The following is a 15,278-nucleotide window of genomic DNA, read 5'->3' on the forward strand; positions in this document are numbered from 1 at the left end:
AATATCCGAAACCTTGAAATCGGATCGGATATCCAAAATTTTAGATCGGATAATAGGATTTTTCAGATATCCGAAATGGAAAAGAAGTTTATCCGAGTTTTTTTCAGATAACCGATCCGAAATACCCGAAACTTTAAAAGCGGATCGGATATCTGATATTTCGGATGGATCATCGCATTTTTGGATAGGATTATTTTTGCACACCACTAGTTTCTACCATGGAAATTGTGTTAGTTTTTTAGCAAGTACAACAAATATTAATTGGTAATTATGTTATTTCCTCAATTCCGTAATTCTCATAAGAACATAAGAAATTCAAACGAACACGGCTAGTGAAGCTATTGATTACTGTGCACTTGATTCTATTTCTGACTGCAAAAGGGCAGGAAAACTCACTTGGCTAGTGAAGCTGCCAAAGGTTCAATTTGCTAAACTGTAATTAATAATTTAATTTCCTCCTAAAATTGAACCCCATACCGCAAATTAGATCTTACATACTAACCAAAATTAAGCCTTTCATGGAGGAATTAAATGATACTTTCAACATCCAAAGCTAATTTGATAATACTGCTGCAATTGAATGATACTTTCAACATCCAAAGCTTATAACTCGGCGATTTAGGATACATGTCAAATAATACACAACTTTTCTATAGACCAAAAGATGGTCACACAAACAAAAAATAGTACCGAGCATCAAAAACAACATTTCTGTGAGTTTGCAACACGAAAGGCACGCAGGGCTCTTGTTTCACATAAATTTATTATAACCTTTCCAGGACAACGTAGCAACATCCATATAGGGCTTCACAGTAAAAAAAGGATCCTAAACATTCTTCAACATGCCTTTGAAAGAGCAAAATCAAAATGGAGAAGAAAAAAAAATCATTTTCAGCTCAAAATATTATCAACCAGTAAGGGCACCATTAAGAGCACTGTGAACATCGACTCCGATTTGGGCTTCAGCTTTCTCCAAATCAGTGGATGCAGAACTCAGCTTTTGATTGAATTCTGCAAGTCCCTTCTGAACAGCAGCAGGGTCAATTTGGTCAATAGGTACAGCCTCAACAGCGACTATATCGGTATATGAATTTCCATGGATGAATGCAAACCCACTGCTGATGAAGTATTTAGTCACATCATTGCCTTCATGTACTGACATGATCCCGGGCTTCAATTCTGCGATTGTGGCAACGTGACCAGGAAGCACACCCATTTGACCAGTAGTTGCAGGTACTATGATCATGTCAACCTGAAAACAGACCAAATACAGCAGAATGATATAAAATGCAAAAAACATCTTCAGATAGAGTAAGGATGTGTTCTATTCACTTGATTTTAACTTATTTTTCCTGAACTTGTCTTATCTGAACTTATTTTTCCTGAAATAAGTGGAAATAAGGTGAACATAACAGAGCTAATAGAGGGATAATAATGAGAGGCATTTGGCAAGCATGATACATGGTTGCAAGTGCTACTCCCTCAATTTCCATGAAGCACTTCTCAGGTACAACAGAATAAATCCCCCTTCCCAACCCCAAAGTTGGTAAACAAATGTCAAAAATGCAAAAACATGCTCAACAGAAGTCACACTGGAATTGAGCCTTGTTATAGATTCTGTAAACTAATAAAGACGGAAAATGGAAAATGTTCATGCCAATGAAGTGATTTCAGATATAGAAGTTGTTCCTGTAAAAATATAATTAAACCAACACAATCCAGTGCAAATTTTTGATAAATTATGACATGAGGGAAACTTGTTTTAAATATAAATCTGACATTGCCACTGTTGAAATCTGTTGGAATTATAGAGGATAACATGATACACATCATCCGTAACTCAGTAAGTGATCAGTATCATCTATGAGAAATATTAAGTCCATTCAAAAGAAAAAAAAATCTCCAATATCAACGTTACTCACAAGTCCCAATGCCTTAAGGAAAGCTCTTGCACTGGGTAGGGGGTTAAGGCATTCACTGTTAACAGCCATGTAATAACTCTGACTCTCTGAGGCTATTTCCAATCGAGCCATCATTCAGTACGTAATAACCATCAATCACTTATTTATAATCACCAAGAAGTGCAGGGACTTTTAATTAACTAAAATCCATCATCACAAATTCACAATTCAACAGTCAAAGGACAGTGAATCTTTGATTCCACTTCAATAATAGCCTAAAAGGTGACTTTTTATTTATGAAAATGTGTCATGACGGTATTAACCAATGTGCAAACTCTAATTCGTGAATCCGTCATCCATGTAAAAAGTAATCAACAATTAGATAATTATTTGTATGGATTTGTTTTAGGGGTCCTCTTACTATAGATCTTGAATCACTAAATGGGCATAATGCAAAGTGTACTACCCTAATTCACAGACTCAATGCTACAATTCCAGAGTATTTCTCATCACATCTACTATTCTAATAAAATATAAGCAAACAACAACTTGTCGCATAAAACTTCTTGAAAATCCTATTGCGAGATTAAATTGGGACGGAGGGAGTATAAAGAAGATATAACAAGTGGCAAAGTAATGACAGAACAAGCATATGCGGCCTATGATCGTCAATGATAAAACATACCCCTTTCGCGGCAGACAATGCTGCAGAAAAGGCCATGTGACACAAATCCAAAATAGAGCCCAAAGTCTATAGAACAAGGGATCTTAACCAACAACGGTTTCCTAGTTTCATGCTTCGCAACATTTTGGCTAACTAAGATTTGAAGGCATGATATATAAGATTTTACAAGCTAAAATTGACACATGATTTGACCAAGAACCCACTGTAAAATAAGTACCTAAGTAACAGAACAACAGCCGCCTTCATTTCTCCCATCATTACTTACAACATACTTCACGCTAACATTAACATTCAGGTTTGTGTGTGATCTAATATCATCACTCCATACTCCATCTGAAGTGCATATTAAGGCTCCGTTTGGTTTGGTGTAAAACGTTTTTCGGTGTAAAATTATTTTCCATGGAAAACATTTTCCAAGGATAAAAAAAAATCCAAACTAGTTTTTCTTTGTTTGGTTCCTTAAAAGAAAATGGAAGAAGATGGTGAAGGTTGAGGGGAAGAAGGGAGAGAGAGGCAAGGAGGAAAGGTGGAAAAGTGGGTTTCCTCCCTTTCAAATGGAAAAGGTTTTCCCACCTTCGAGGGAGTTATGGAAAATTATTTTCCATCCCTTGTCAAACCAAACCGCGTAAAATGATTGAAAATGTCAAAATTGTTTTCCATGAAAACGTTTTACACCCTACCAAACGGAACCTAATCGGAAAACTAAATCACCCCAGTGAAGAAAGTTGTTCTAGTTATTTTCCCAACATAGGACACCATCTCATTAGTGACACTCTTCAACAGTATCTTCTCCACCGGAAAAAATCCTGCTAAAATATCACCACACCGACCCTCCACTATCACCCTCACAGATAAATAAGCTATTCTCTCCAAACAAGCAAGAACGTCATATAAATAAAATCATTAGCACAAAAACCTCGATGCGGATTTGGGACATGATCTTCTGCTAGTAACTTTTGGGCACAGGGAACAATTTCTTGCACCAATCAAGTGAACTAAACTAAGGAAAAAATCAACTTAAGTTCTCAAATCTCAATTTAGTCAAAATAAATGCAATTTAGCTTTAGAATCAGGCCACTTACACATTTCCTAAATAAAAGAAAAATTCTCCTTCAATCAAATTGAATGTCAACCATCCTTTTCCTTTCGCACATAAAAACATAACTTCTGATAGAACCCAAACAAATCAAAATAAAACAAACCAATTCGGGGCAGCTCACAGTCCGCTTTTCATAATTCATCAACCAAAAAAATGTGGAAAATCACATCTCCCAATATTTCATAAATAATTGCAAGCAAAAAAACAACACAAACCCTAATGAAAAAAGATCATAAGAAAATCTCAAATCCACCAAAAAAAGAACCACCCCACAAGAAATTAGCATTGAATCCAACAACCCCAGATCGCATTAATCACACAATCATCCAAACACGCATCAAAATCAATAACAATTAAAAAAAATCAAAAAATCAAAAGCGAACCTCTTTAGTTGAAAGAGCAGTGGAGTAAGGAAGAGCGAGATTAATAGTGAGCTTAGAAGGGATAGTTGAAGGTGTAGAAGGACGAGTTTTCATGTAAGAAGATGGGGTTGCGGGAGGATCCGTGTTTGGTACATTTTTCTTCCATTTTTCCAGAAAATCTGTGACACCTTGTGCGGTGGCCGGAACTTCAGCCGACGTTGAAAACGCCTGAGATTTGACGGATCGGAGGAGCCGGGTGGTGGCTTGACGGTACATTTTTGTTTTCGCAGGGTTGAAAATTGGAAATGGTGACTACCTCTCAAAATGTGCGTTTCCTGAGTGATGTTTCTTTCTCTCTCTTCAAAGGAGGGGGTCAAGATGAGAAAGAGTAGTGTGAGGATAATGGGCTTTTTGTTTTAGATATATATTATATATGTGTTCATATCAAAAGCCCTAATATACTGGGCCCAATTGTAATACATCCATTTTTGGGTGGAGGAAGAAGAAAACCAAAAAAAGCAAGTCAGAATATTGATGACATTGTAGAAGTTTGGGTAAAATAGAAGAGGTTGGCTACATCGCTGTCCACCAGCGACAAAAAAAATCCATATCCACCCTTAAAAAAATAAAAAAATAAAATAAAAAGTTAAAAAGATGGCCCACACTTAAATAGTGTTGCTAACTTGTTATATACTGTCATCGGTAATATAAGTATTGTCATTGTTATATATATACTGTCATTGTTGTATTAAAATACTGTCACAATCATCCAAAAAAGGAAATTATGTATACAAGTGTAATGAAATAGAAAAAGTAAAGGGATCACTTAAATGAATGGATAAAAGTGTTACATATTAAATGAATAGATAAAAATATGTATACAAGTGTTATATAAGTATTATCATCGTTTACATAAATACTGTAATTGTTGTATTTAAATACTGTCATTGTTGTATCAATTACTGTCATATTACGATATTTAGTAATTTGTTTGACTTTTCAACTCATGTAGCGAAAATACCATTTTACCCTGGGTATGAACTCTTTTTGTCGCTGTCCACCAGCGATGTAGCATGTCTCAAAATAGAAGTGTAAGTGAAATAGATCATTGAAGTATTTTTTTGTACAAGTATTTGCCAAATTATTTCTTTACAAAGTACTACTCCCTCCGTCCCGGAATACATGCACCGGTTCGAGTCGACACACTTGCCAATGCACAATTTTGACCACCAATATCTTTAACTACATATTATAAAAATTTATTAAATATTAATATTTTGAAAATATTTGTTAAGATGAAGCCAACAATATATTATATGCTAACTTTTGTTTTCATATACTAGAAATAAAATAGGGTCAAAGTGAATTATGTGAATAGTGCAAAAAGTCAAATCGGTGCGTATATTCCGGGACGGAGGGAGTATATACTAGTGTTAATGCAAGTGATGTCTGCGTGACATTTTGAGTTAAGCAATGATTCATAATCCTAACATTTTTTTATGAAATATTATTATTTTCGAACGATTTTCCTAGAAATAGCTAAAATGAAAACTAATGACCAATTTGCATCGGTTTAGAAACTACTTCCCGTAGTACCGTCCTCGTAAGATCGGATATGCGCTTTGTTTTTATTTATTTTTTATCCAGCATAAAACCGTCAACAATGTTAGCGGCTTAATAAGATGAACCGCTAACATCAGTTGCGGTTTAACATAAAGAACCACCAGCACTAGTCACGGTTATATATGTTACACCACTACCACTATTAGCGGTTCATCTTATTACATGTCCTGCACATTCTATTACTCTTATACACACAAATAATATTCCTGTAAACTTGTAAGAAAGAAAAAAAAAAAAGAAGCACATTTTAGATATTCCACACAATTCTCCAAAAGAGTACACCAGGTGTAATTACTCCAAAAAAAAAAAAAAGGCCACCATATGCGCTTTCTCCAACATGACTTAAGTGCACATAATTACATCAAAGTAATTTATGTTCACATTTAATTTACTTCTAAGTGTCTATATAACAACTAAGAATACGTTGTTTCTTCAAATGTTGTGTCGATCTCAACTCAGACTCATCTACCTCTTTAATCGAATCCAAAATAGAAGTGCATGGACGTCTGTGATATGTGACTTGCATTGGGGGAGATCAGTGGCGGATCTTGACCACTTTTCTTAGGGGGGGCCGAATCGGAAAATAAAACTCTATTTTTTAAATTCAAGTCGATACAAATACCATATTTTAACTCTATTATGAACATGTAACACATTATTGTTAATGTAGGTTAAAGTAAAATATTATTAAATGAAACACTTCGTGTTACGGAAGTACTCATATCACAAATTCACAAAAAAAAAAATTTTGAAAGGGCACAAATTCACAATTTAGTTCTGGCTACTCAGTATTTTTTCTTTCTCTCTCTATATATTACTCTCTTTCTCTCTCTTCTACTCTCATTAGTCATTAGTTTCACAGTTTTACTGCTCCTTCTCTTTTTCCTCAGTTCCTGTCTCTTTCTCCCCCTTTTACTGGCACCTTTATGCCTGGGACCCACCAAAATTTAGCACTTTTTATTAAAGAATCAGACGTAAATACTCCGTATTGTTGGAACGCGCTACAGTTGTCAAGTTTTCAGGGAGGCCAAATACCATGTGTTGGGCCTAATTTACTCATTTACTTGTTACTGTTTGGTTTGGGCCAAGATTTGAGGGGGGGGGGGGGGGGGCAAGCCCTTGCCCGCCAGACAGAAGATCCGCCCCTGGGGGAGATGCTTATGGTGGAGAACTAAATGGTGATAAATTGCTAGGAGAAAAAATGGTGACATAGGAGGAGAAACTAAAGGAGAATGATAATGAGTAGTAGTAGTAGTAGTAGTAGTAGTAGTAGTAGTAGTAGTAGTAGTAGTAGAAGAAAGAGATTGATCAGGAGGAGGTATTTTGATCAGAAGGAGGTGGTGTAGTAGGAAGAGATTGATCAGGAGGAGGTAGTGTACTAGGAAGAGATTGATCAGGAGGAGGAGAAGGTGGAGGCGTTAAGGTGGTGGCGGGCGAGGAGGAGGTAGTGGTGGGCGAGGAGGAGGAGGAGCGGAAGGAGGAGGTAGTGGCGGGCGAGGAGCGGACATATGTATTATACGAGGTACTCTGAAATTACGTTGAGGTGGGGGAGCTATGTGCATGACTATAAATAGAAGAGGTAGTAGATGATGAGGAAGAACTTGCTACGCTTTGTAAGGTATGCAATGAGAACTCAGAGAGATGGTACCACGGAAAATAGTTTTTAAACCAATGCAAATTGGGAATTAGTTTTGATTTTAGCTATTTCTAGGGAAATCGTTCATTATTTTGTTAGGGATAATGGACATTTTAGGTGATACCAACTTAATATAAATAAAAATATTTGAAGTTTTGCGTTTGAACCAACCAAGGAGCGTCTTGTAGCGTGAGGAGTTTTAGGCCCTTTTCTTTTGGACTTAATTTCAGTTCCATTCAGTTCAGTTCAACTCTATTCAATTTAGCTCCATTCAGTTCAATTCAGTCCAGTTCAACTCTATTCAGTTCCATTCAGTTCAGTTCAATTAAAAGAACGACGTTGTGTTCATCTCCGTCTTTAATAATCTTATTTTATGATTTTATTTATGATTATACGGCGTAACTATTTCCATTTCAATTTTCGTAGCAACTACGTTTTTACTACATATTATCTGAGTTTTCAACGGATTTTTAATAACTATTTTTTTTAGTGTAATGTTAAAAGTTACCACTCCGTATTATTATATTCCAATATTCATCGTTATGTATTTATTATTATTATTATTATTATTATTATTATTTTTATTATTATTTATTATTATTATTTACTCCTTCTACCCCTTTTTGTTCTGCAAGTTTGGTATTATGCACGCGATTTAACAATTATTTATTGTGCATTGAGATTCCTCTATTTTTATATTTAAACAAGGCAAATTACGCTTATTTATAATGTTTCTCAATTTTTCAAAAATATGACCATGGAAAAATGGGAAAATTTTTAATTCACTAATGGAAAAGTATGAGAGATAAATGCCCCGATGAATTTAATTGGTTAAAATAATCTTAGGGCACAAATTCTGATAGAATATTAAGGCATTTATGTAATAATATAAAAGGAAATGTAAAGAACAAAATGGGACACCCGAAATGTAATACGAAAAGAAAAAAAGGGACGGTGGGAGTATTTATTAATTATTATTAGTTAGGCCCTTTGTTCTTGAATATTAGTCACATTTGGAATCTTGACACTATTCACAATTGAAGAGAATTTTCTAATTTCTTTCCAATATGTACTTCAAAACATATTAATGTGAGATTTTATTTTGTTCGCCTTAATGTGTAGTTTAACAAAATCAAATTTTTATATTTTTTTAACATATACGTATTTTGAAATATTTACGTTTAAATATTGAGTTGAAACGAGTTGAAAAGTCAAAACAGGACTAATATTTAAGAACGGAGGGAGTATTAATTAATAATTACTACGTATTTAATTATTAATTATTATTAATTATTAATTATTAATTATTATTATTATTATTATTATTATTATTATTATTATTATTATTATTATTATTATTATTATTATTATTATTATTATAAAACGTTACAAGCTTAACAAGCTACAAAGATCAAATGAACTACAAGAAGTTGGAGGGGAGCCGAGAGACAATCTGGGCCCCCACTCCTCTAGCTATGGTTATTATTATTATTATTATTATTATTATTATTATTATTATCATCATCTACTATTTATTGTATTATTTATTATTTATTACTTATTATTTATTATTTGTTACTTATTATTTACGAAATATTATTATAATTTATAATTTATTGATTGCTTATCACTTACGAAGTATAATTATTTACTACTTATTACTTACTGGTACTCCGATTACTTATAATTTATTACTCTGTATTTACTATTATTATTTATTATTTATTGTATTATTTATTACTTATTACTTATTACTTATTACTCACTTTGTTCCTAAATATTTCTCATGTTTATTATTCATATGGTCAAATTTTACAAACTTTTACCGTAAGTAATAGTAAATTTTACAAGCTTTTACCGTAAGTAATAGTATAATTAAGAGAAAAAATATTAACTTGTGGGATATCATTGGATTTGTTTCAATATAAATTTTCTGAATATCATTTTATTTTTTATTTTTTTACTAATTCGAAGTTAAAACTATTTATGGTCAAAGTAGTGCATTGGAGACCGCACATAATGGAAAATTGAGGAACATTATATTAAGGAAAAGAGGGAGTAGTTATTATTGTTTATTTATTATTATTATTAATTAATTATTACTTACGAAGTATTATTTATTACTCATCATTCATTATTCATTATCTGATCATTTGAAAGAAACATTGGAAACTAAACGACACACTAGAGCCAAAAAATATTGTCTTTTGCAGTGTCTTTCTTATTGTCCGAATAAACAATAAACTAGCTGTTATTTTTGCTCTTCTTAGGCTTATAAGAAACAATAAAGAAAATCCTATTGTTGCACATCATGTGCCTAAGAGGCGAACCTCCGGTATTACCTTTTTCCCTCAAAATTGTTATCCGCGATAAAATAATTACCGGACAACCTAAAAACAAATACAACAATTACATAAATTTTCATGTAATTCTTTATCCGCGGTAAAATAATTACCGGACAACCTAAAAACAAATACAACAATTATGTATATTTTCATGTAATTCAAAATTTATGGATATACCTTTTTAGTTGTGTACTTGTTTGTATATGGTAAATACTTTAGTAAGATATTTATGTTACAACTTTGGTGATAAATTTAGATAATTATAGATTAGTTCTCATTTGGCTTCATTTAATAATTTTTAGTTTTTACTTCAAGTTTCGGGTCTTCATATAATCATTTTAATTTTTTTTGTTTTTTACTTCATATATGGTTTCAGGTTACAAAGTATTTTTTAATTGTAAATAGTTTCATGCAATCAACTATTTATTTTAATACCCCGTAAATGATTTCATGTAACTTATTTCTTGTAAATTCATACTCTGTAAATGATTCATTTGTGATAATATAAAAGGAAATGTAAAGAACAAAATGGGACACACGAAATGAATTACGTAAAGAACAAAAGGGACAAAGGAAGTACGGAGTATTTATTAATTATTAAGTAATATTTATTAGTACTACAATACGGAGTACTCCGTACGTCTTAATTATTAATGTATTATTATTTACTATTTATTGTATTATTTATCACTTATTATCTAGTAATAATAATTATTATTATTATTGATTAATTATTACTTATTAGTTATTATTTACTACGTGTTACTTACTAGTATTACTTATTATGTATGATCTTATTATTTATTTCTCCTCACGTCCCGGAATAATCGCATCGGTTTGACTGGCACATAATTCAAGATAATTTAATTGACTTATTATTTAATTAAGTGATACTCCCGCTGTTCCATAATGTTTCTCATGTTTACTATGTATATGGCCGGTCAAAGTTTAAAAACTTTGACCACAATTAGTAGTATAATAGTAGTATAATTAAGAGAAAAATATTATCTTGTGGGCTCTCATTGGATTCTTTTCAATATAAATTTTCTAAATATCAATTTTTTATATTTTTTACTAATGCCAAATTAAAATTATTAATGGCAAAAGTAGTTCATTGGAGACCTCGCGTAATAGAAAAGTGAGGAACATTATGGAAAGGAGGTAGTAGTTGATATTGAGTATTTTTTAAACCAATTGCTTGTTGGTTCAATGGTGATTGAGGCTGAACTTGGTAGGGAGGATCCGTGTTCTGTAACACCCTAATAATTCCTTGCTTTTTATAAAACATTTTCCAACCTAAAACAAAGGAATTACCAAGATATTACCGCCACCATGATAACGGCTAAAGCTATTTACCAGAATTACGCAGTGGAATTTAACTAACTTTCAAACACAATAAATAGTTAATTGCCGTTTAACAACTTGGAACCACTAAATTTAAAGCCCAAAAACCAAACATTAAATAGTTTAAAATCCATTAACTAAAGTTTAAATAAATACTGTAGTCATGACTAGAAAATAAATGTAGAGTTTATAATAAGGAAGAGAAAATAATCTCTCAAACTCAATCCCATGATAACTTCTCCCGCAAGTTATCTCTACAAACCTGTTTATTAAAATCTACTCCCCAACAACGCAAATGCAATGATGGATCATCATAGGGTCATTAAGGCAAAGACCATGACCGAAAGAAACATGAAGCACAAAGTCAGCGAAAGCTGAGTACGAACAAGCTAGAATGAAATCCTAGTCTAACATGCTTCACTCAATAATATAATAACCCACATGCAAAAGTCATTTAATAACAAATAATCATGGAGATAAGACTCGACACTTGACACGACTCTTGACTCATAGATTAATAAGAATTAGCTTCGAACGGGCAAAAGAAAATATCCATAAAAGGAAAGAAAAAGGTGATGGAAGCCAACCATACACCAAAATAAGTAAAGGTCGGGCTCCTATCAACAGTCGGGCCATACCGACGGATTTCCAGTGCATAAAAGCATAAAAGAAAGAATGAAACAACGTCTTGTATAATTCAAGGAGTACAACGTCTTTTTCGGAAAGACTCCCCCATTGTTCATACTCAAGGTATATACGTTCCAAGAGTTTTGAAGCTCATTCGGGTTGCATTTCACGTTAATTAATATATTATGCACAAGGTGAACTCAAGACACAACAACAAGACATAAAATATAAGCAACCAAACAATGATACTTCATTTTAATCCTTTAGGATTTGTGATCAAACATAGGACTCAAGTGATATTACTCCCATTGTTTCTTCTCAATATGCTATTGAGATAACCCGACATTTTCAGTTAACAAGTGGGGTGTGCACAAGGCACGAATAGTCCTTAGTTCAATTCACATAAAGTTTCCAACACATTCTACTCGGCAGTAGAATAAATAATGCACTGCGGCATATCCACTAGGCTCAATGTATGCTAGACATCCCGTACAATAGCATAACCATAAAAACTTGCATGTGAAAAACTCATACATGCATATAAACTTGAACAACATGTTTGACATAATTCAACGATTATAAAAGATCACAACATGATTGTCCACATAGAATTCATAGATTCAATAATAATTCACAACATGCTTGTTCACACATCAAACATGAATTCTCAACACTTTAAGTTCACATGATTCACAATTAATAAACATCACATAATCCTCATGGAAAAGGTGGTCACCCTAGTCATGTACGTACCTCGAATACCTAAGTACGGGGGTCACTTTTCGAATCACGACTCAAAGCTAGAAATCACCTCCTATAATAAAAATAAAGAAATTTAATTATTATCCATGTTTACTAAATTTCCAGCAACTATCATATATTCTAAAACCTTTATTTTGATTAGAAATTCATCGTTCTTTAATAAATTAATAGTCTCAATTGGTCAATTAAAATCCTAGTACAAAAACATTGACTTTTAGCCTTTAAAATCATTAAAAATCAACACTTTAAGGCTTTGTATTAAATTTAAAAATTAAGTTTAATTCCCATAATTTAAATCATCATTAAATTATGTAAATCAATTTCCTATTAAGTTGAGATTAAAACCCTAGCAATAAACCATCATAAAAACCATGTTTTGATAATAAAAATTGACACTTTAATAATAGTCTCAATTGGCCGATTAAGGTCCTAGTATAATAACATTGATTTTTGGCCTTTAAAATCATTAAAATCAATATTTTAAAGCTTTAGATTAAATATGAAAATCAAGTTTGATTTCCTTAATTTAAATCATCATTGAATTACGTAAAATCATTCATTAAAGTAGGATTAAAACCCTAGTAATAAATAGTCGTAAAAATCACTTTAGGACATCAAAAATCGACACTTTATTAATTTATTAAATCTGAAAATAATAACTCTTTTAATTAAAATCATCCTCATGAATTCAAACACGTAAAACATCACAATACAACGGTTCATATTATTATGTTTTTCCAGCGCAAGTTATTCACGCAATTCACGACATAATAATATGAACCGCTAACAGTGGTATCGGTTTAACATAAAGAACCGCTAACAATGGTAGCGGTTCTTTAGTATAAACCGTTGCTGGTGTTAGCGGTTCTAATATATGAACCGCTAATACCTTTAGCGGTTTTATGTTGATTTTTTTTACAAAATTATACGAAGTTTTTCCTGATCTTACGTGGACGGTACCATGGGAATTAGTTTTTAAACCAATGCAAATTGGGAATTAGTTTTTGATTGAGCTATTTCTAGGGAAATCGCTCCTTATTATTACACTAAATAAAGATCAAATTGAGTGAGAAAAGGAAAGGAAGAGGGTTGTTTTAGAGACTGTTATTTCATCATCAACGGATAAAGTTGTACCCAAAATGAGACTGCATTTGGTGTGCACCGGCACGCAACCCACGGCTCAAGTCATGCAAGGCCCATAGCCCGAGCAATGAAGCTAGTGACTCATGTTCCAAGTCCTAAAGCACCATTATCTCAAGTTTTCCATCCGACGAGTCTGGAAACCTAAAGAACCCCAACACATCCAAAGATTGCTTAACAGAACAAGACTAGTTTATGAATCTATGTTAGAAATCATCAATATTGAATTTTGTTGAACATCAAATGCCTAGAATGAAATGGTTCCATAAACACGTAGGAATAGCTGGCTCTGAGATAGTTCTTGGTGCTTGAGCTTGCTGAAAATTGCAAGAGTCGTAATAGTTACTGATACTAATGCCATCAATACTATTCATACACTGACTTGTAACATTCTAGTTCATACAAAAATGTAAATAGAGCTTAGATTATACGCAAAGGTTTGCCTATAACTCAATAAGGAACTTTCTTGCATGCACACTTGAGAAAAAAAATCATTGATGAAAATTTACTAGCATTTAGCTAGTTTTACAACATACTAATTGAACAATTTGCATGCTACTGCATTTATGATTGCCCAAATCCTGCTACAAAAAAACATGTACCTGACTAAAAATCAGGATAAGGTACGTGGTGCGGTGCTAGCCAGCTGCTCTCCCATATTCACAGCATCGTTATTCAGAAGTCCTCGGCAAAGATGGCAATGCTATATACCGAAACTCATGAATGTAACACTTTTTTTTTTTTTTTGGTAGAGAATGTAACACTTTTGGTCTGCTGAAACTTACTGATTTTCCTTGAATAATGTTGTGAATCAATCATTTGTATTTCTTTCATTTTAGCTGCAGATGGAAAACTGCACAAATCTGCAGATCTACTGTACAGCTCGGACATATTCACAAGACAAAAGCTGGATGCATTCTTGCATGGAGGTCTCACTCTAAGTTGGTAATATCGAAAACTACGACTCGTGGGACCAAAAATCGTCTGGATCTGGGGTAAATAAACAAGAATCGGGAATTTCCAAGTTTGCCAAGTGCCAATCCACAAACCGAGCCTGAATGCTCTTTAAAAGCAGCAGGATTGAAGGCAAAATCCACCATGCATCATCATCCCTAATAGCAAAAAGGAGACAAATTCGGAATATAAAATGATGAAACTAAAGTACAACAAATGGTGAAGTAAATAGAATGGAGAGACAAATATATATGCTGCAAAATCAGCTGGTTAAATGGACAGAAAAGAAAAAGGAAAAGTTGGATAACTCAACCTTTTAGCATTCCCAGCACTTTCCTCTTCCGATGCTTGGACAGAAAGAATTGTGTAGTAAGAGACGCCTGATACAAAAGCCACAGCCTGCAAATAGTGAAGATGTTAAAGTTATTAAACAAGGGTAGTAAAATCAATGAGACAAGGTAAGCTATTAAATGACTGGGTTACTGACACAGATTTCATTTCTTTTATAGATAAGCGGGAGTTGCAGAGACCAACCACCAACATGGGTAGGTCAACAGCAGCTTGAAAGAAACAAAACCCCTGACTTAGGCTCTGTTCTGTTCGACTTATTTTGACTTATTTCAGACTGATAAGTTCAGTTAAGTTCAGATATACACACTAGTAGAAAAAACCCTTATTGCAGCGGGCTTTTAGACCCCTGTTGCAGCGTACATCGTATGCTGCAACTGGGGGGCCTGCAACAAGTCTGAACTTGTTGCAGCGTACAAGTTCGCTGCAAAAAGTGATTTGTTGCAGCGGGC

The 15,278-nt window shown here is 33.2% G+C and overlaps 2 protein-coding genes across 4 annotated transcripts in view; both read right to left on the reverse strand.

Annotated features, from left to right (window-relative positions):
- Positions 1 to 595: 595 nt before the first annotated feature.
- Positions 596 to 4,442, reverse strand: LOC110781702 (ATP synthase subunit delta', mitochondrial). The gene is made up of 2 exons (XM_021985776.2): positions 4,069 to 4,442; positions 596 to 1,252 (listed from the first exon to the last, which is right to left on the reverse strand). The coding sequence occupies exons 1-2, from the start codon at positions 4,321 to 4,323 to the stop codon at positions 908 to 910; spliced, it is 600 nt and encodes a 199-aa protein (XP_021841468.1). The 5' UTR covers positions 4,324 to 4,442; the 3' UTR covers positions 596 to 907.
- A 9,413-nt stretch (positions 4,443 to 13,855) lies between these two features.
- The window catches only part of LOC110781675 (uncharacterized), a 30,801-nt gene continuing 29,378 nt past the window's right edge, over positions 13,856 to 15,278 (reverse strand). For all 3 annotated transcript variants that reach the window (XM_021985769.2, XM_056831020.1, XM_021985773.2), the window contains exons 22-23: positions 14,792 to 14,877; positions 13,856 to 14,636 (exon numbers count right to left, since the gene is read on the reverse strand). In XM_021985769.2, coding sequence (XP_021841461.1) covers positions 14,483 to 14,636; positions 14,792 to 14,877 — 240 coding nt within the window. In that variant the 3' untranslated portion in view covers positions 13,856 to 14,482. The remainder of the gene's footprint in view (positions 14,637 to 14,791; positions 14,878 to 15,278) is intronic.

The sequence above is a fragment of the Spinacia oleracea genome, chromosome 6, assembly GCF_020520425.1.
Source record: "Spinacia oleracea cultivar Varoflay chromosome 6, BTI_SOV_V1, whole genome shotgun sequence".
NCBI classification, from domain to species: Eukaryota; Viridiplantae; Streptophyta; class Magnoliopsida; order Caryophyllales; family Amaranthaceae; genus Spinacia; species Spinacia oleracea.